Below are 18,341 nucleotides of genomic sequence, written 5' to 3' on the forward strand. Positions count from 1 at the left end.
GTGCAGGCAGTGTTCAATGTACTTGGTGTATGCAGCAAAACATTTTTTCAAGTGGAGTAGCGCGTTGTCAATGTACTGGTTAATAATGGTGCCATTTTATTTTATTATAATTGAACAGAGTCTCTGAGGGCTTCATATAGATGTTGTTGATGGGAGACAAGATGGAACCTCTGGGGACCCCCCTGATGCGAAGGATCTTCTGTGATCTCGAGGTGCCCATGTCCACAGACTAGTGTAGGTTGATTAAATAGGCAGAAGTACAACCAGTGCACACCCTGGTAATCAATATCATCTGAGCTGTCAAGATGTAGATGAGGGCTGTAAAGTCCACTGTGTGAAAGGCAGCTGTGCGGTCCAGTAATAACAGGAGGTTAGGAAGCTGTTTTATAATGTAGCTGTGTAGTGTGGCATTGGGATGGTTTACATTAACTGCTTTGAAAAATCATTATGAAGAGGAGACAGCCAAGATAAAGAAGTAAACGTTACTTTCTTCGACAGTGGCCAAATTTAGGACATATATTATTGTATCCTTACAAGATAAATGCTTTTTGCTACAGATAGAACCTCTATACCAGTTGGTTAAATAGGCATTGGAGATATACCGTGCTATATGCTCATATGTTCTTGATTCTTGTGAAAAATAGAATGGTTGGTATAGAGATATTACGGACAACAGAGATGTCATAACCCTCTGTATGAATAATTAGGATAAATTTGAGAAAAAGCAGAATTGGTCATTTGCTAGTACCTATAACTGAAAAAAAATGTTTTTTTCCATTGCAATAAGAGCCGGGGGCTGTTCCTGGAATAAGTAACTGACAGAGCATACTTTGCTACAAAGTACCTAAGTCACTAATCAAATCTAGGTTTGACATCGAATGATGGAGGAGTGTGGTATTGAGGTTTTGAGTGAGTGTGGAACAACAGCTCGTTAACAGTGAGGGAAGGAGTGTCAAGGTAGGATTAGCCAGCGGTCTAATTGAGATCTTTTGGCTCAGGCTTTTTCTGCAGTAATTCCTGAAGCATGGGACTCTCATACCACTTACAGTTGTCTCCGCTTTTCTATATTTCACTACGGCCTTTGGCTGCTCAATTCGTCTGTTTTTTGTTTGTTAATGATGAATATTTTTGCTAAAAACTATATTATTCGTGTAATTCTGCATTTGATTGAGACAGCTCCCCACTGCCCTTCAGGGTGTCATGGTGATGTTGTTCTACATGTGGTTAGTCCCACGGTCTGGAAAGACAAGCCTTCATAACAGGCTTTGTTATGTGAACTGTGTACAATCAGACACATTTTCTACTGCAAGCAAAAGTGAGGATATAAGATGTCTGTTATGTCCAGGTTACCCATATCACCAAACTGGTTCATCTTTGGAGGAACACTTAATCATATGGGCCCCAAGATTCGTTATCTGCAAAAACTAGAAGCAGGAGCAAGAAGGCAATCTCTGAGCAGAAAACACTATGTCAAATGTAACAGTAAATTGGGCAATTAGACACTGAAGACGTAATCCATACTTTACATGTCAAATTATAAAATGCTATGTGTGAAGAGGAAGTAATACAGATGTATCAGGGCTAATGAGTTAAATACTGTCTTCCATCTTGAACCATTAGTTTCACAAATAGCATGCACATGGACAATGATGATAGTACCCCATATATAATATTAAACTCTTGGTGGGGCAGTAACCAAGCGCATGCACATAAAATATAACTGGAAACCACAGTGCTGGTCAAATGCCTTCCCATGGCTTTACAGATCAAATAGAAACTATACCTGAAGGCGAAACACTGGTTTCAATTGGGATATCCTCTCCGGAGACTGCAGATTCATTCTGCTCCACCCCCAAGATAGCCCGTTCTTCAAACTCCTGGTCTTCTGCAGAACCTTGCTGGTAGGTTATGGGCAGAGAAGGCTCCGGGGTCAGACATCCATCCTCTGATTCAACCTCCTCGCACTTAATCTCCATGAGCTCCGAGTGCTGCGGGTGCCCAAATGGTAGAGCAGAGGGGGTGAAATGATGGTGGAAGCTCTCCACTAAGCCGCCCTGCAGCACTTGTTGGTGGACCATGCTGCCAGCCAAGGTGCTGTAGGAGATAGAAGGTCGACTAGTCAGTACCCTATCCATCACGTCAAAGAATTTCCAGGTCCTGCCACCTCTAAGAGTCTTATTATTGTCCTTGATCCTCCTGTACTCCAACTTCATCTTCTTGATCTTCTCCCGACACTGGTCCCCGCTACGATGGATGCCTTTATCCCTTAGCACCTCTGCAATGCGGTTGAAGACGTGCTGGTTCCTTAAGCAGCTCTCCAATTCCATCTGCACTGAGTCATTGGCCCACAGCTGCAGCAGCTCCACCACTTCTGGATCTGACCAGTTACTGCCCCTTTCATATTTTTTCCCTCGAAAATCCATAACCCCTTACCAAGACCTCAGGGTAAAAAATTTAAAAACTGCAATACAACTACAAAAGACTAAATAGGGCCGGCAGTTTTATTGGCCATGGTAGGTGTACCAGCCAGTCCTTAACTGTGGTTAATATCTGCGTATATGTATGATAGCCATGACTATTGCTAACGTTTTAAAACATAGAAATCAGAGGCACACTTGAAGTGCACTGGATGCACAAAAAATGTTATAAAATAGATTATGGCTTAGACCGATTACCAACTTCTCCATTAAATAGAACGACAGATGAAGCCTTCAGTCTATGAGGATGTCATTGTGTGCAGCAAAAGAATATTATTGTATTCCTATCATTTTATTAAGCAGATGTTAGGCCTCCTTTTATTCACAGGAAGAAGAATTCTAAATTCCAGGAGACTAGAGGTAAAAAAGCCCTACTTTTGAGATAGCAGGTTTTATGTTTAGCAGAATAAAACGTTTGGTCCATCAGTACGTTTATATGTACTCGGGATGAAATACAACCCCGGTTAAAATGTAGGATCCACTATTCCCAAAAAATCCTGTCTTTACAATGGAATCAAGCATCTTCTGCTTAAAAAGGAGTTCCAGTTTTAGGAGACCATGCGTAGTACACTCAAATTTGAGCCACAGGGTCAAAGAAAACTAGTCTACACAAAAGAAATAAAAAATTCAAATGGGTTTTTAAATTATATGAATGGAAATCTTAATTAGAGCAGACAAAATGAATGAGGGGGAAGCTAGGCTTTATTGGGCGCATATTTAGTAAAGAGAAAGGAACCCAAAATGTATTTGCAATTTCCAAATACCTACCAATATTTATTGGTAGTCTACCAATGTTAGTGACCCCAATGTGATCCAGTGGAAACGTTGAAGCCAACTGTCCCGAGTCTGAGAGTAGACAGAAACTTACAACAGTCTGTATTGGAGGAAGACTGGCGGCTGACTATTAATAAAAAAAAAGTGCTCTGCTACAAATTACTGCTTTTTTCAGAAACTATACATTTTTTGGAAGAGGGATGTTTTTCCTGGAAAGGTAGGCTAATACACTGAATTTGTAAATCTAAAAAAACATGTGTACAGTGACTGTAGTTCAAATGTAATATCTTGTAGTTCTGTTACTACACTGTAACAAGAGGGATTCTCGGAAAAGTCTTTATAGTACGACAAGTGCATCCCAAATTCAGAGAAAACAGATCTATCAGTACTTTGACTGGGATGAACCTCGATCTCAGAATTAACTCTGATGTGCGAGGAATGAAATATCAGAAAAAAATCTAATCCCCTAGCAGGCACATTTCAGTTCCGTCAAACCAAGGCAGTATTACAAAAGGGGAGCCTAGATTCCGTAAAACATCTACACTCATTGAAGAACAAACATTTTTAGGACTACGTTGCTACCTGCTGATAGGGAACCCTAAATGTGAAAGACCTTTTCATTTACTGGCTTTTCAGCTCCGGTCAGGAAACTATCGCAATATTTTGCAAAAGGAATGCACAGAATTCCTACATGAAATGCCTCCCGGGGCCGTCAGGAAGCTCCCGAACCCGGGACTTACCCCGTTTCCCTAATTGCTCCTGCCTGACTTTCGACTTACAAGACTCCAAATACAGAAGGGGGGAGAGCCAATGGTAGAGCAGCTTTGCGTTGACTGACAGCCAAAGGGCGGTACTCTGAAGACTACACGGTGCCTGCGATTGGATAGAAAAGAGAAGCTCCGGAAATAATTTTCGGCTCACTGGAAAAATACTCCTTATACCCCGGAAGAAATACCGTACCGGCCACAGGAAATAAACGGCCCAATCGCTTGCGAACCGGTAAACAGATATTCTTTTCTGTACTGTGTGCTTTAGTATATGAAGTCAGTTCGCTGTATGTTGTGAAAAAGACCCTGACATTCCGTCTGCCGAGAGCTCCTGACTCTGTTACCAGCACAAGGAGACCCTTCTGCTGCAGAGAGACGGCATAGCCACGATATTTCCAGTTTGTTTATTAGTGACTATTTGATATTTTAAGTGCTCTCTTCGTGTGACATTTTTATGACTTGTGTGACACTTGGAGTGAACCTTTGTTCGAAAATAAAGCATGTATGCCAACATTTTAGAACAGGATAAAGTGTCCTGCTAGTGTTCAGTCTGGTGCTGTAACCCCACTTTATAGCCACCCATCACAAGCGTCACTGGTAAGGTGACACGGCTAATAAAAGGGGCTGGCACACGTGCCCTGGGCCAGTTACCGGTACCCAAGCCATCGTGTCCGTGTGCATTATTTCCCTAAGCATGTGGGTGTAGTATCCTGTCTTTATTATTATTTATCATATTCTCTACCAGTGGAATGTTCCTGTGATGATGCGTAATCAATCACTCAATCAGGCGTTTGTTAAGCGCGACTACTCACCCGTAAGGTTCTCTAGGCGCTGGGGGGGTTGGAGGGGGGAATTAGCAGGCTTCAGTCCATCAAGGGGGGGAGGGGGTCTGTTGAAGAGTCAGGTTTTGAGGTTTCTTGCGAAGATGGGGAGCGATGTCTGTCTGAGGTGGAGCGGCAGGGTGTTCCAGGCTCGGGCTGCGAGGAAGGAGAAGGAGCGGCCTCCCAATCTGGTCTTTCTGGTGCGGGGGACCACAGCATAGGAGAGCTGGGCTGATCGTAGGGTCCTCTGGGGTGTGTGGAATTTGAGTCGGCTGTTCAGGTATGCTGGTCCGGTGTCGTGGAGGGCCTTGTGGGCGTGGGTGAGCATCTTGAAGGCGACTCTAGCTTCGATGGGGGGCCAGTGGAGTGTGCGCAGGTGCTGGGAGATGTGGCAGTATCTTGGCAGGTCGAGGACCAGTCCTGCGGCGGCGTTCTAGATGTTCTGTAGCTTGCGGGTGAGGTTTTTGTTTATTCCGGCGTAGAGTGTGTTGCCGTAGTCGAGTCTGCTGGTGACCATGGCATAAGTGACGGTCTTTCTGTGTTCGAGAGGGATCCATTTGAAGGTCTTACGTAGGAGGCGGAGGGTGTGGAAGCAGGAGGACGAGACGGAGTTCATCTGGCGGTCCATTTTGAGCTCGGAGTCCAGGATGATTCCCAGGTTGCGTGCGTGGTCTGTGGGGGTGGGTGGGCTTCCGAGGGCAGGGGTCCACCAGGTGTCGTTCCATGCGTCGTGGTTTGGGCCCATGATGAGTACTTCTGTTTTGTTGGTATTTAGTTGTAGGCAGCTGTTTTTCATCCATTTGGCGACGGATTCCATGCCTTCTCGAAAATTGTGTCTGGCGGTATTGGATTCGTTGGATAGGGAGAGGATGAGTTGGGTGTCGTCTGCGTATGACACAATGTTGAATCCATAGGTTTTGACGTTGGGGGCGAGTGGAGCCGTGTAGACGTTGAAGAGTGTAGGGCTGAGGGAGGACCCCTGGGGGACTCCACAAGTGGTAGGTGTAGGGTCGGAGAGGGGGGAGTCTGACCTGCTGCGTTCTGCTGGATAGGAAGGAGCAGATCCAGTTGAGGGCCTTGTCTTGGATCCTTGCGTCGTGGAGTCTGCATATTAGGGTGCGGTGAGAGACTGTGTTGAACGCCGCTGAGAGGTCGAGGAGGATGAGGGCTGCTGATTCTCCTTTGTCCAGTAGGGTGCGGATGTCGTCTGTTGCAGCGAGGAGGGCGGTTTCCGTACTGTGGTTTTTTCTGAACAAGGATTGGGAGGAGTCGAGGATGTTGTGCTCTTCGACGAATGTGGCGAGTTGGCTGTTGATGGCTTTCTCGATGACTTTCGCTGGGAACGGGAGCAGGGAGATGGGTCTGTAGTTTCTGAGGTCAGTGGGGTACGCCAAGGGTTTCTTCAGGAGAGGGTTGACCTCAGCGTGTTTCCTGTCATCGGGGATCGTGACGGTTGCCAGGGAGCGGTTGATGGTGTGGCAGAACATGGGTGCGATGGTGACGGCGGTTCTGTTGAAAATGTGGTGGGGGCAGGGGTCCATGGGGGCCCCGGAGTGGATTGACTTCATCATCTTCTGTGTGTTTTCAGTGGTGAGGGCTGTCCAGTTGTCGATCGCTGGCTTCAGGGTGTCGTGGGTGGTTGGTGAGAGTTCAGTGTATTGGTTGTCTTTGTCGAAGTTGTTGTAGATGCTCTTGATTTTGTGGTGGAAAAAGGTGCTGAGTTTGTCGCAGAGGTCTTGTGAGGGAGGGATGTCGATGGACTCGCTGGTGGGTTGGGCAAACTCCTTGATGATGTTGAAGAGTTCTTTGCTGTTGTGTGCATGAGTGGAGATTCTGTCTTCAATCGCTTTTTTCCTCGTTTTTCTGATGAGTTGGTGGTGGGCGTTGGTGGCGGCTCTGAAGTTGTAGGCTTCTGTGGTTTTGGTGTTCCTCCAGGCCTTTTCGAGGTGGCGGCAAGTTATGGAATCTTGGGAGCTTGTCACAGAATGACTGTTGACTGGGGATGAGCAGCAGGCTGGCTGCTCCTGGTGGGGCTAGTCCTGAGCTGAACTACAGAACTTGTAACCAACTACAATAAAGTCTCCTGAACTACTACACCCAGCCTGGACTCAGCTACTATGGTGGGCCTATACGCCCCCACTCTACAATGGCGAAGAGTGGGATGGCCCACTTGTGTGCTTGCAGCTGTTCCTGGTTGGAAGAAGAGTAGCCAGGTCATCTGGCAGCCCGCACCTACTGCCAGTACAACAGCAACTGGGGCTGGGCGAGACTAAATCCTCCCAGAGAGTGAGCATGCTAGCGTCCATCAACAAGGTCCTGTACCCCCAACAGCATGCCCTGCAGCCCCTGCCATTCGAACCGGCCCTGGGGACAGAGATCCAGTGGAGATTAGGTGCTGCAGCTAGCACGATATGCCCTAAATGCTTGAGGTGCCTACACACTACCGACCCAGCGCGGGAGAAGCGACCCGCACCATGAGAGGTGAACCACCACTCCTGAACCCAAAAGACCCATGTGGGTTGAGCAGGCTCCGCTCAAGTGCTGGCAACGAAAAGAAGAGACTGCAGTTGAAGTGAAGTGGCCAAAGTGCCCTCGGGAACGTCCTCGTGCAACGAGACAGAGCCATCCTACCAGTGAAGGAAGCCCGCACCGGCAGTCCCATTCCGACACTGCCCGTCGTGTCACCCAAGAAGGGGAGAGGAGCGAGAATCACGCTCCAGGTAAGAGTGAGCCATCGCAAAATAAAGTAAACCAACAACAGAGCTGCTGGTTGCTGCTGCTGGGCCGGCAGGAGAATTCTGTGGGGCGCCACATTATGGCCATACCTGGTGGCGGACTTCTGCATCACCTGGCACCTGAATACTGGCACCCTCAACGGGAGCAACGCGGCGCCCGCAGTGAAAGGCACAGGCAGCAGCAATTGGAAGGCTTCCATAGCCCAGGTATTAAGCAGCTAGTGACCTGCCAAGCGGCGCAGGACCTACCACGACTGCCCTCTGCTGGAACCCCCGCCTGCAGGAAAGTAGAGACTTCCCACACCTACATGGGCAGTAATGCCTACATAATGAGGAAAGATGCCACCTAGCATTTGTATGCCTGCACTGCTGAGCACTTGAGAGACTGCTGCAGATGGAGATGAGCAGTGGCTGTAGTGCCGGTTTGAGGTTACTTGCTGCACTGACCAGGCTGTGCCTCCCTCCCTTAACACTGCCAGCCCCTGTGAAGCCGCAGCTTGTCACAGGCATGAGAGGGCGCACCAGCTAGCACAGCCCCCGCACCTCCGCCTCACCAATCAATCAATTAATCACCGTTTGTTAAGCGCTACTACTCACCCGTAAGGGTCTCAAGGCGCTGGGGGAGGGGGTTTCGCAGGTTCCAGTCCATCAAGGAGGGGGTCTGTCGAAGAACCAGGTTTTGAGGTTTCTTGTGAAGATGGGGAGAGATGTTGTCCGTCTAAGGTGGAGCGGGAGGGCGTTTCAGGCTCTGGCCGCGAGGAAGGAGAAGGAGCGGCCGCCTGATCTGGTCTTTCTGGTGCGGGGGACCACGGCGTTAGAGAGCTGGGCTGATTGTAGGGTCCTCTGGGGTGTGTGGAATTTGAGTCGGCTGTTCAGGTATGCTGGTTTGGTGTTATGGAGGGCCTTGTAAGCGTGGGTGAGCATCTTGAAGGTGACTCTAGCTTCAATGGGGAGCCTGTGGAGTGTGCGCAGGTGCTGGGAGATTTGGCAGGTTGAGGACCAGTCTTGCGGCGGCGTTCTGGATGTTCTGTAGCTTGCATGTGAGGTTTTTGTTTATTCTGGCGTAGAGTGCGTTGCCGTACTCGAGTCAGCTGGTGACCAGGGCGTGAGTGACGGTCTTTCGGTTTTCGAGGGGGATCTATTTGAAGGTCTTACGTAGGAGGCAGAGGGTGTGGAAGCAGGAGGACGAGACGGAGGTGATACAGCGGTCCATTTTGAGTTCGGAGTCCAGGATGATTCCCAGGTTGCGTACGTGGTCCGTGGTTTGGGCGGATTTCCGAGAGCGGGGTCCACCAGGTGTCATTCCATGCGTCGTGGTATGGGCCCATAATGAGTACTTCTGTTTTGTTGGTGTTTAGTTGGAGGCAGCTGTTTTTTCATCCATTTGGCGACAGCTTCCACGCCTTCTCGAAAGTTGTGTCTGGCGGTGTTGGGTTCGTTGGATAGAGAGAGGATGAGTTGGGTGTCCTCTGCGTATGACACAATGTTGGGTCCGTAGGTTCTGACGATGAGGGCGAGCGGAGCCATGTAGACGTTGAAGAGCGTAGGGCTGAGGGACGACCACCTTGCATGTTGTGCACCGCATGGTGCATCAGTAGATCCTGCAGCAGAAGCGGCATAGCCTGGCAGATTGAGGGAAACTGCCATGGCCTTTCTACAAATGCCTGCATTTGCACCCTGCCACAGGAGGAAGGAGTCAGCCGGCACCGTGTGTCTCCACATTAGTGAATGGGCCTTTCTTTTCACGCTGCCAACTCTCAAAGAGGCCCGTCCGCAACCAGACTATTTTCTATTCCTGCAGCCTGCAATAAGAACAACAACTGCACCACCTACTGGCTATGGAGAGGTGCCACACATCGCCTGTGTAGGCTTTAGTGGCCTAAAGAGATAATTGATGCAACTCTGCCAGGATTAGCAGAATGAGACAAGAAAAGCTGAGAGAGAGCTGAGTGCACTACATGCCTCTGATAGCTGACTGTTTCTATCTCAAGGAGAAACAAGAACTGTTGATCTCCCTGGGCAGAGGAGACTGTCTCACCACCCCAAAGGCCCTGCTAATCGAACATCAACACAGGCTGCCTGTATTTCTAGAGAGACACCTTAGCAAGAGACTGCTGACCCCCTGACCAATCATAGCCCAGCGAACCAATTGAGAAACAGAACACTAAGGATTAAGAGCTCCCAAGAGCCAAGCTAAACCCAAGCAGCATTTGTTTTTCCCATAGGTTGGATGTTTCTTTGTTTTATTTCCAATATAGTTTGGGAGGTATGTAGTGTCCTGCTGGACACGTTCTATTGTTCAGCCTTGTGCTGTAACCCCACTTTACACCCACCTATCACAGCTGTCACCGGTTAGGGACCCTGCAAATAAAAGGGGCCGGGCACACGTGCCCTGGGCCAGTTACCGGTAACCAAGTCACCGTGTCCGTGTGCATTTTTCCCCTAAGCATGTGGCCTAGCGCCCACCACTCTACACAAGACAGTGGGAGATTTTGGGGAAAAATGGGGAAATTAATTTGTCCATTTTCCTTTTGAAGCTGAGGCAATTTCAAGAGGGAGACCGCTAAAATTAAACCATTTTGGCATAGAACATCTGGAGTCTCCCACCAAAATCGGGTCTATTTGCATATGTGATAAAAACAATCATGTTCATGTCACTGCTTTTGTATGGTATACTTGTCTAGAAAATGCCTTAACACAGTTCGAGTGCTCCTGAAGGGTTTGTGCTTGGATACTAGCCATATCCTCATGCATGTTTGGACTTTTACGCTCATGTTTTTTTTTCTAATAGGAAGAATATCCAAAATGGAGTGGCATGGCCAAACAAGTGGAAGGCAGTATTCCCCATGCACCATCTGCTTTTGATTTTCATGGGCAGTGTAGATGTGATAGTGAGGTGGGCACATTTGTTCATTTTAGAGAAAGGAAGGAAGAGCTACAACACAAAAGTGTAATCTACAACACAAATTTAGATATACAGATATCCTTATGCTATGAACGAGGAATTTGATCTTATGCAGTGAAGTGCACATGAACCACGATGCAACAAGCCGAAAACCTTTTACTCAGCTAGCCAAAAGTGCACACGCCTTTAAGTTGAATAAGCCAGTCTGCCGCAAGCAAAATAACAACTATAATTGACTGTCAAAACTCCAAATGATTAATCTTGTCTAAAAAGCAGTGAGTGACTAAAGGTGCTATTCACACAGGATGGGTGTGGGTGTGTGCGTGCGTGCATGCGTGTGTGTGTCTGTGTGTGCGTCTGCCTGTGTCTCTGTGTCCCAGTCCCAGTTGGGGCTGACCCTGGGCAGTCAGTTAAGCCCTAGTTGGGGCTGAGAAAAAGGGCTCGGGGACATAAAGTCTTTTCTCCATTCATTGTACCATAGGGAAATCGGACAGCGATACTGCAACAACTGCAGAACAGAATGACACCTAATTTGGCAGAAAGCTAGCTCATGGTCCTAAAAGTGTGCTTTTTGTGATCTGGTGTAAATCCGTCAGTTGTTTTTTAGAAATTAAGGCTCAACATTTATAGAAACTTCACGTTACAGAGCATTAAAGTAACCAACAAATCTGCAGAGCCAGTTAAAGATTGGCCTGTGCATGGCTGCACTATTAGCCACTTTTATTAGCTGATAATAATACACAAATCCTCAATACTCCGGGCTGGCCACATGAAATGGGAACATCTCCCATCCCTTTAAAATCATTCAGGGAATAATCATTGATTCATATTCATCACTGAAACTAAAGTACTGGCAAGATGGATTGCTGTACAGCTCGCTCCTCCCTCTCCTGCCGAGCATTGTACTCCCTGACCAATCTAGCTTTGTACCCAGCCGTTCAATGGCTCACATGGCTCGAGGTTCACTTGGGAGGGGTGGACCTAGCTCCCATTGTCCCTCAATCAGAGACTGGATATATCTAAGGGGCAGCATGATCAGGTTCAAGCGCTGTGTGTAGTTGAAATTGTGTAGGATATAGCTAGTAATGGGCAAATTGCGCTTGGGCCCCAAAGAAATATTGGTCCTTATCTGGAGCTCCCAGCCGATCCTGCTCCAAAGGAAGTATCAATATTTCCCATGCCACCTGCTAACTTGAGTTTGCTCCCTTCTGCCTGGGACATTTTTTAAACTCCCTACATGCAGAAGCAAACACAAACTCTGCACCCAGCCAGCGGGAGCTTTAAAAATGCTCCAGCCAGCTCGGAGCAGAATTTTAATCTCTTTTGATGTCCACATTGATGCAGGCAGGGAAACAGATAAAAAGATTGCCTCCGCCCAGAGCTGCTTCCTGTGGGTGGGAGCAATGCCGGCTGAATGCAGGGAATCGGCTGGGGCCTTGGGACTAACGCCGCATTCCCCCAACGAGTGTGTGGTGGGTGCCCTGGATGGGCACCAAGGCACCCACATTTCAGCAATGCAGGCTCCGGGGAATGGGGTCCCAAAGGCCGATAACGGATCGGGGAGGGGACCATGCACCCTTCCCCTTCATTTTAATTAATGGCCCTGGCAGATGAGGTCCCTAGGGCCTACTAAGGCTCGGGAAGGTAGGGCTATTTGCCCCTTCTCCTTTAATTAAAAAAAAACAGATGTGAGAATCAGTTCCCAAGGGCCTAATAGTGCTTTCGGAGGGAGGGCATGTGGACCCCTCCCCTTTCATAAGCAAAAAGACCTAGGGGGATGGGGTTCCCAGGACCAAAAGAGACTTGGGGAGTGTTAGAAATGGGGGTCTCTAGTTGGTAGAGGTAGGTACCTTTGTCCAAATAGGGACCCTTGCTTCTAGTCAGGGTAAGGGGGATACACTCCTAAAATAACCCCTGCTCACCCCCTTGGTAGCTTGGCACGAGCAGACAGGCTTATCTCAGAGGCAGTGTGTTAAGGATTTGTTAACACATACAGTAATACAGTGAAAACACTACAAGGGGGAATTGGGATTGGGACAAAATAATAAAGACCGCTTGCGCGGTAGCGGACCTCCCTCACTGGTTATTCTTCTTGGAGCTGGTGAATGCAGGGACTGGAAGACCCAGGGAGCATCTAAGACTGTGTAAGAGAAGAACAAGAGAGTATCAGCACGCTTAGCCTCCTCAACCGCCCAATCAACAAACACACAGGAAGTTAGATGTGGATTAGGTTACACTCATACTTGCATTACTCCAGCTAATGCGAATAAACCACTTACATAAAAGCTACGAGCCGGATGTTTTTTGTTAGACAAACGTGGATGAACAGGAACTGCTTTGAAACTTAAGTCCATAGAGATAAAGCCTCTCTATTGAAAGTTCCTTCCTGCTTTCCTAGAGTTGTGTCACATGCAGGTTATAAATGCGTTAGTGGTTTGTAATGTTGTCTCAAGGTTGCATTACCTGTGGTTTGCAAAGGGTTAATAGTTCGTAAGCAAGCTGCATAACATGCGATTTCAATAATGTTAATAGTTCCTTAACACGTGCTGGCACGGAAGCGACTAAAGATTAACAAACTTGAAATCATAATTTGAATATCACATTAAGATGCAATTAGTCAGTGCCAAGTCATTGTGGCAGAATATGTGGCAAAGAACAATGCTGCTTTAGTCCAATGCCTGACTACAGGGTTTGTTCTTTTCAATGTGTTAAATGGTTACTTAATCACATACAAGCATACTCTTGCCTTGAAGACACATACTAATTCAGAAACTAAGAATAACAGCAGTACACTCCTGATTTTATGCTGAACCTTCCAAATCCTCACAGTCATGCTCAAGCAGGGATACCCTAAAGGACTTGGTATAATATCTCCTGTGCCTGCGCTGGGAGTGAACACCCCACTGGAATCCTGTGGGCAAAAGGGTGCTTTTCCGTGCATGAGTTCTTAGAGTCAGAAGTTGAGTATCCATGACAGTTACCCTTTCTTCTGCTGCGACGATCAGAGGTCTTTGCTGTTCCTGAGACCTCTAGAACAGGGGCTGAGCTCAGTTCGAGCCCTTGGAGAGCTTTTCCTCACGCAGGGGACAAAGCAAGCAGCAAAGTCCTTTTCTCCTTTCCATGGCAGCAAGTAACCACTGCAGGCCAACCCCTGACAGCAAACAGCACAGGGGCAGTATTCCTCCTCAGCTTCTCCGGCTCTTCTCCTTGGCAAAGGTTCCTCTAGATTTCCCAGAAGTGATCTAAAAGTCTGGGGTCTGGGCCCCTCTTTTTTTACACAAACATCCTTTGTTCACTAAAGGCAAAGAGTGTCTGTACCCAGCCAAAACCAGTTCTCTCCTCATTGGTGCAGCTTCCTGGCAGGTGGTGGAGACGGCATTGTTGAAGGCAGACCAGGCCCATGCAGGTGAAAGGAAATCCCCTCCCCCTACTCTAAATGCAACCTAGGTCTATTCAGATGAGCCCTGACCCATCAGACTTCTGGAGCCGCTGCCCCTCTCCAGCCCCTGTCATCCAAAAGCCAGACACGCAATACACAAACCTAGCAGAGGCACACTGAATGGTTAGGCAAGAAAATACCTACTTTCTAAAAGTGGTATTTTCAAACACAGAATGTAAAAATCACCCTCACTATAAGATGCATTTTAACATTCAGAGTTCAGCCATACTAAACTTTATTTTTCTACCTTGTTTCCAGGGCCAGTTATGTTTATAAGATGGTTATAAACAAACTCCCCATTCTGTCCTATGGGAACAGGTAGCCTTGCAATAGTGAAAAACGAAATTGGCAGTATGTCACTATCACAAAATGCCACACACATCAGGGCATGTCCTATCTTTCACATACAATGCACCCTGCCCACAGGGGGACCTTGGGCCTACTTTAAATCAATCAATCAATCAATCAGGAATTTGTAGAGCGCACTACTCACCCGTGAGGGTCTCAAGGTGCTAGGGCAGAGGGGGTGCTGCTACTGCTACTGCTCGAATAGCCAGGTCTTGAGTAGCCTCCTGAAGGTTAGTAGGTCTTGGGTCAGCCGTAGGAGGATGGGGTGTTCCAGGTCTTGGCAGTGAGGTAGGAGAATGATCTGCTGCTGGAAGTCGCTCTTCGGATGCGGGGGATGGTAGTTAAGGGCGTGGTCGGCAGAGCGGAGCTGGCGGTTCGGGGTGTAGAAGGTGAGTCGTCTGTTGAGGTATGCTGGTCCGGTGTCGTGGAGTGCCTTGTGTGCATGGGTGAGAAGTTTGAAGGTGATCCTCTTGTTGACGGGCAGCCTGTGCAGGTCTCTCAGGTGGAGTGTGATGTGGCTGTGTTGAGGGATGTCGTGGATCATGCGGGCAAAGGCGTTCTGTATGCGTTGCAGTCATTTGAGCAGTTTGGCTGGGGCTCCCGCGTAGAGGGCGTTTCCGTAGTCCAGCCTGCTGCTGACGAGGGCCAGGGTGACCGTTCTTCTTGTGTCGGTGGGGATCCACCTGTAGATCTTGCGGAGCATGCGGAGGGTGTTGAAGCAAGAGGATGAGACGGCGTTGACTTGCTTGGTCATGGACAGCGTTGAGTAGAGGATGAACCCCAGATTGCGTGCATGGTTGGCGGGTGTCGGTGCTGCTCCCAGGGCGGGTGGCCACCAGGAGTCATCCCAGGCTGAGGGGGTGGAGCCGAGGATGAGGACTTCCGTCTTGTCCGAGTTCAGCTTCAGACGGCTGTTCTTCATCCATTCGGCGACGGCTTTCATTCCTTCGTGGAGGTTGGTTTTGGCGGTGAGAGAGTCCTTGGTGAGGGAGAGGATTAGCTGTGTGTCGTCAGTGTAGGTGATGATGTTGAGGACGTGCAGTCTAGCGATGTGGGCGAGCGGGCCATGTTGAACAATGTCGGGCTGAGGGATGATCCTTGGGGTACACCGCAGTTGATCTTGGTGGCTTCAGAACAGAAAGGGGGGAGGCGGACACTCTGGGTTCTGCCGGAGAGGAATTAGGTGGTCCATTCCAGAGCCTTGTCTCGGATCCCTGAGTTGTGGAGGCATGTGAGTAGGGTGTGGTGGCAGACCGTGTCGAAGGCAGCTGATAGCTCCAGGAGGATGAGGGCTGCGGTTTCGCTGTTGTCCAGCAGGGCCCTGATGTCATCGGAGGCGGCGATGAGGGCAGTTTTGGTGCTGTGGTTGCTGCGGAACCCGGATTGGGACGGGTCCAGAATGTTGTTCTCCTCGGGGTAGCGGGTCAGCTGTTTTTTGACATTTTTCTCGATGACCTTTGCCGGGAATGGGAGCAGGGAGATGGGCCGGAAGTTCTTGAGATCCCTCGGGTCTGCCTTGGGTTTCTTGAGCAAGGTGTTGATCTTGGCGTGCTTCCAGCTCTCCGGGAAGGTCGCAGTCTCAAAGGAGATGTTGATGGCCTTGCGGAGATGGGGTGCGATGTGGCGCTGGCTTTGTTGAAGATGTGGTGTGGGCACGGGTCTGACGGGGAGCCAGAGTGGATGGTGTTCATGATTTTGATGGTGTCGTCATCTTTGATGTTAGTCCAGGTGAGCAGGGGGCCGCTGTGGGTGGTGGTCGTGGGGTCTGAGGTGTCGTTGGCTGCCGTGGTGGTCTGGTTGTCGAAGCTGTTGTGGATGTCTGCGATCTCGCGATGGAAGAAGGTGGCAAGGGAGTTGCACAGATCTTGCAATGGTGGGATGTCGTTGGTGTTGGAGCTGGGGTTGGAGAGTTCCTTCATGATGTTGAAGAGCTCTTTGCTGTTGTGTGCGTTGTTTTTGAGACAGTCTTTGAAGGAGGTCCTTTTAGTGGATCTGATGAGGAGATGGTGTTGGCGCATGGCGTTCTTGTGGGCTGCGTGGTTCTCCGGTGTCTGTTTGCGGTGCCATTTCTTCTCTAGTTTTCGGCAGGTTTGTTTGGAGGTCTGGAGGTCCGTGGTCAACCAGCTGGCATTTTTGTTGGTGCGTCTGTTGGAGGGTTTCTTGATCGGGGCGAGAGTGTTGGCGCAGTCATCAATCCGGAAGGTGAAATGGATGCAGCGGTAGTCGGTCCAGTGGAGTTCAGTGGTGTGGCTGAAGGAGACGTGGGAGCTTGCGGAGAAGATGGGGTCGAGCGTGTGGCCGGCGGAGTGGATGGGTGTTGTGACGAGCTGTCTGAGTCCGAGGTTGGCGAGGTTGTCGATTAGGGTGGTGGAGTTGGTGTCGATGTTGTTCTCGAGGTGGAAGTTCAGGTCTCTGAGGAGGATGTAGTCCGCGGAGGCGAGGGTGTGCGTGCTGACGAAGTCAGCGATGGAGTCACTGAACTGAGGCCAGGGTCCGGGGGGTCTGTACATCAGAGTTCCTCTGAGGGTGATGTTGGGATCCGTGTGGATCTGGAAGTGCAGGTGTTCGGCGGTGCTGAGGGTGTCGTCGGAGTTGGTCGAGACCTTGAGGGTGGACTTGTGGACGATGGCGATTCCACCTCCTACTCCGTTGGTACGGTCTCTGCGGGTGATCTTGTAGCAGTCCGGTATGGCTATGGCGATGTCGGGTGCCGAGAAGTCGTTCATCCAGGTCTCTGTCAGGGGAGGATGTGTCCAGCAGGTCCCAGAGTTAGACGGCGTGTTTGCAGGCGGAGCAGGTGTTGAGTAGAATGCATCTGGTTGCATCCTTTCTCGGTGGGTGGGTTGGCGGGTCGGATGCTGGTGAAGTTGCAGCTCCAGCAGGAGAAGGGTCCTTCGGTGCACTTCGGGGCGGCTAGGAAGCAGATGTGTGATCGTCTGGTGTTGAGTGCGTGGAGGGCCCTGGTGTCGTAGCGGAGACAGGTGTCGTGGCGTAGACTGGCTTGCCTTAGGCACGGCCACCATATATATGGGGAGGTGGGAGAGAGGAGCAGCTGGGATATGGGAGTGGGGTGGCGAATGGGCGAGCAGGGGGGCGGGGCTGCAGGGTACGCAGCGGTGGCAGAAACAAGTGGGTGGGGGTACAGAAGGCAAGGAGGGACAACAGGCAAAGCAAGGAAAATAAGGAAAACAACTTAAACAAAATGCAGGTGTAGAAACACAATTACTGTAATGTAGATACAGCAATTAAGGAAATAAGGAAAAAACACGGCAGTTAAGGAGAGAGGCAAAACAGGGCTAAGGAAAATGATTAAACAATATGCTGGTATAGAGACACAATAACAGTAATGGAGACCAGGGGTGACTAGGGACGGGCTAGTGTGTGCACTTGCCAAGTCGACATGGCAGTCCAGACAGCACACAGGCTCTGCAAAGGCAGACCAGAGTCACATTTTACAGGCTGCTTCTGTGGGTGGCACAATCAGTGCTGCAGCGCTCTAGCAGCATTTGATTTACAGGCCCTGAGCACACACAGTGCACTATACTAGGGTCTGCCAAGTAACTAATATGCCAATCATGGAATCACTAATCCATAACAACAATTTACAAAGGGAGCACTTGCACTTAGGCACTGAACAGCAGTGGCAAAGTGCCCAAAGTATCTAGACCAGCAAAACGAAGTCCAATACACAGCAAAAACACAGGAGGCAAAAGCAAAAAATGCAGGGGAGACCCTAGCCAGTGGTGCCAGGTCTAACAGGGCGGATAGCCCTTCACCACTTTTTTGTGAGTTTTGGTCCTGGGGTGGGCTTCCTAGGGCCTATAATGGCTTGGGGGGACATCGTGGCCCCCCTCCCCTTTAAAATAAATAGGGCCTAGAGCAATGAGGTGCCCAAGGCCTAATGAGGCTCTGGAAGGGGGAGCACATGGGAACTACCCCCTTTAAAAAAACATAACCCCAGGGTCCCTGGGGCCTTTTAAAGGTGAGGGGAGGGGAGCTGTGTGGCCCCATCACCTTAAATAATTGACCCTGGGGTATTGGGTCCTCAGGGCCTAATAAGGCTCGGGTAGGGGGA

General features: G+C 49.3%; 1 protein-coding gene across 1 annotated transcript in view; it reads right to left on the minus strand.

Moving 5' to 3' along the window:
• The window catches only part of LOC146859709 (1-aminocyclopropane-1-carboxylate synthase-like protein 1), a 164,897-nt gene extending 160,846 nt beyond the window's left edge, over positions 1–4,051 (minus strand). Inside the window, exon 1 of the mRNA XM_085643455.1 lies at positions 1,784–4,051. Coding sequence (XP_085499581.1) covers positions 1,784–2,423 — 640 coding nt within the window. The 5' untranslated portion in view covers positions 2,424–4,051. The remainder of the gene's footprint in view (positions 1–1,783) is intronic.
• Positions 4,052–18,341: the final 14,290 nt, after the last annotated feature.

The sequence above is a fragment of the Triturus cristatus genome, chromosome 3_1 (genome assembly GCF_964204655.1).
Source record: "Triturus cristatus chromosome 3_1, aTriCri1.1, whole genome shotgun sequence".
NCBI classification, from domain to species: domain Eukaryota; kingdom Metazoa; phylum Chordata; class Amphibia; order Caudata; family Salamandridae; genus Triturus; species Triturus cristatus.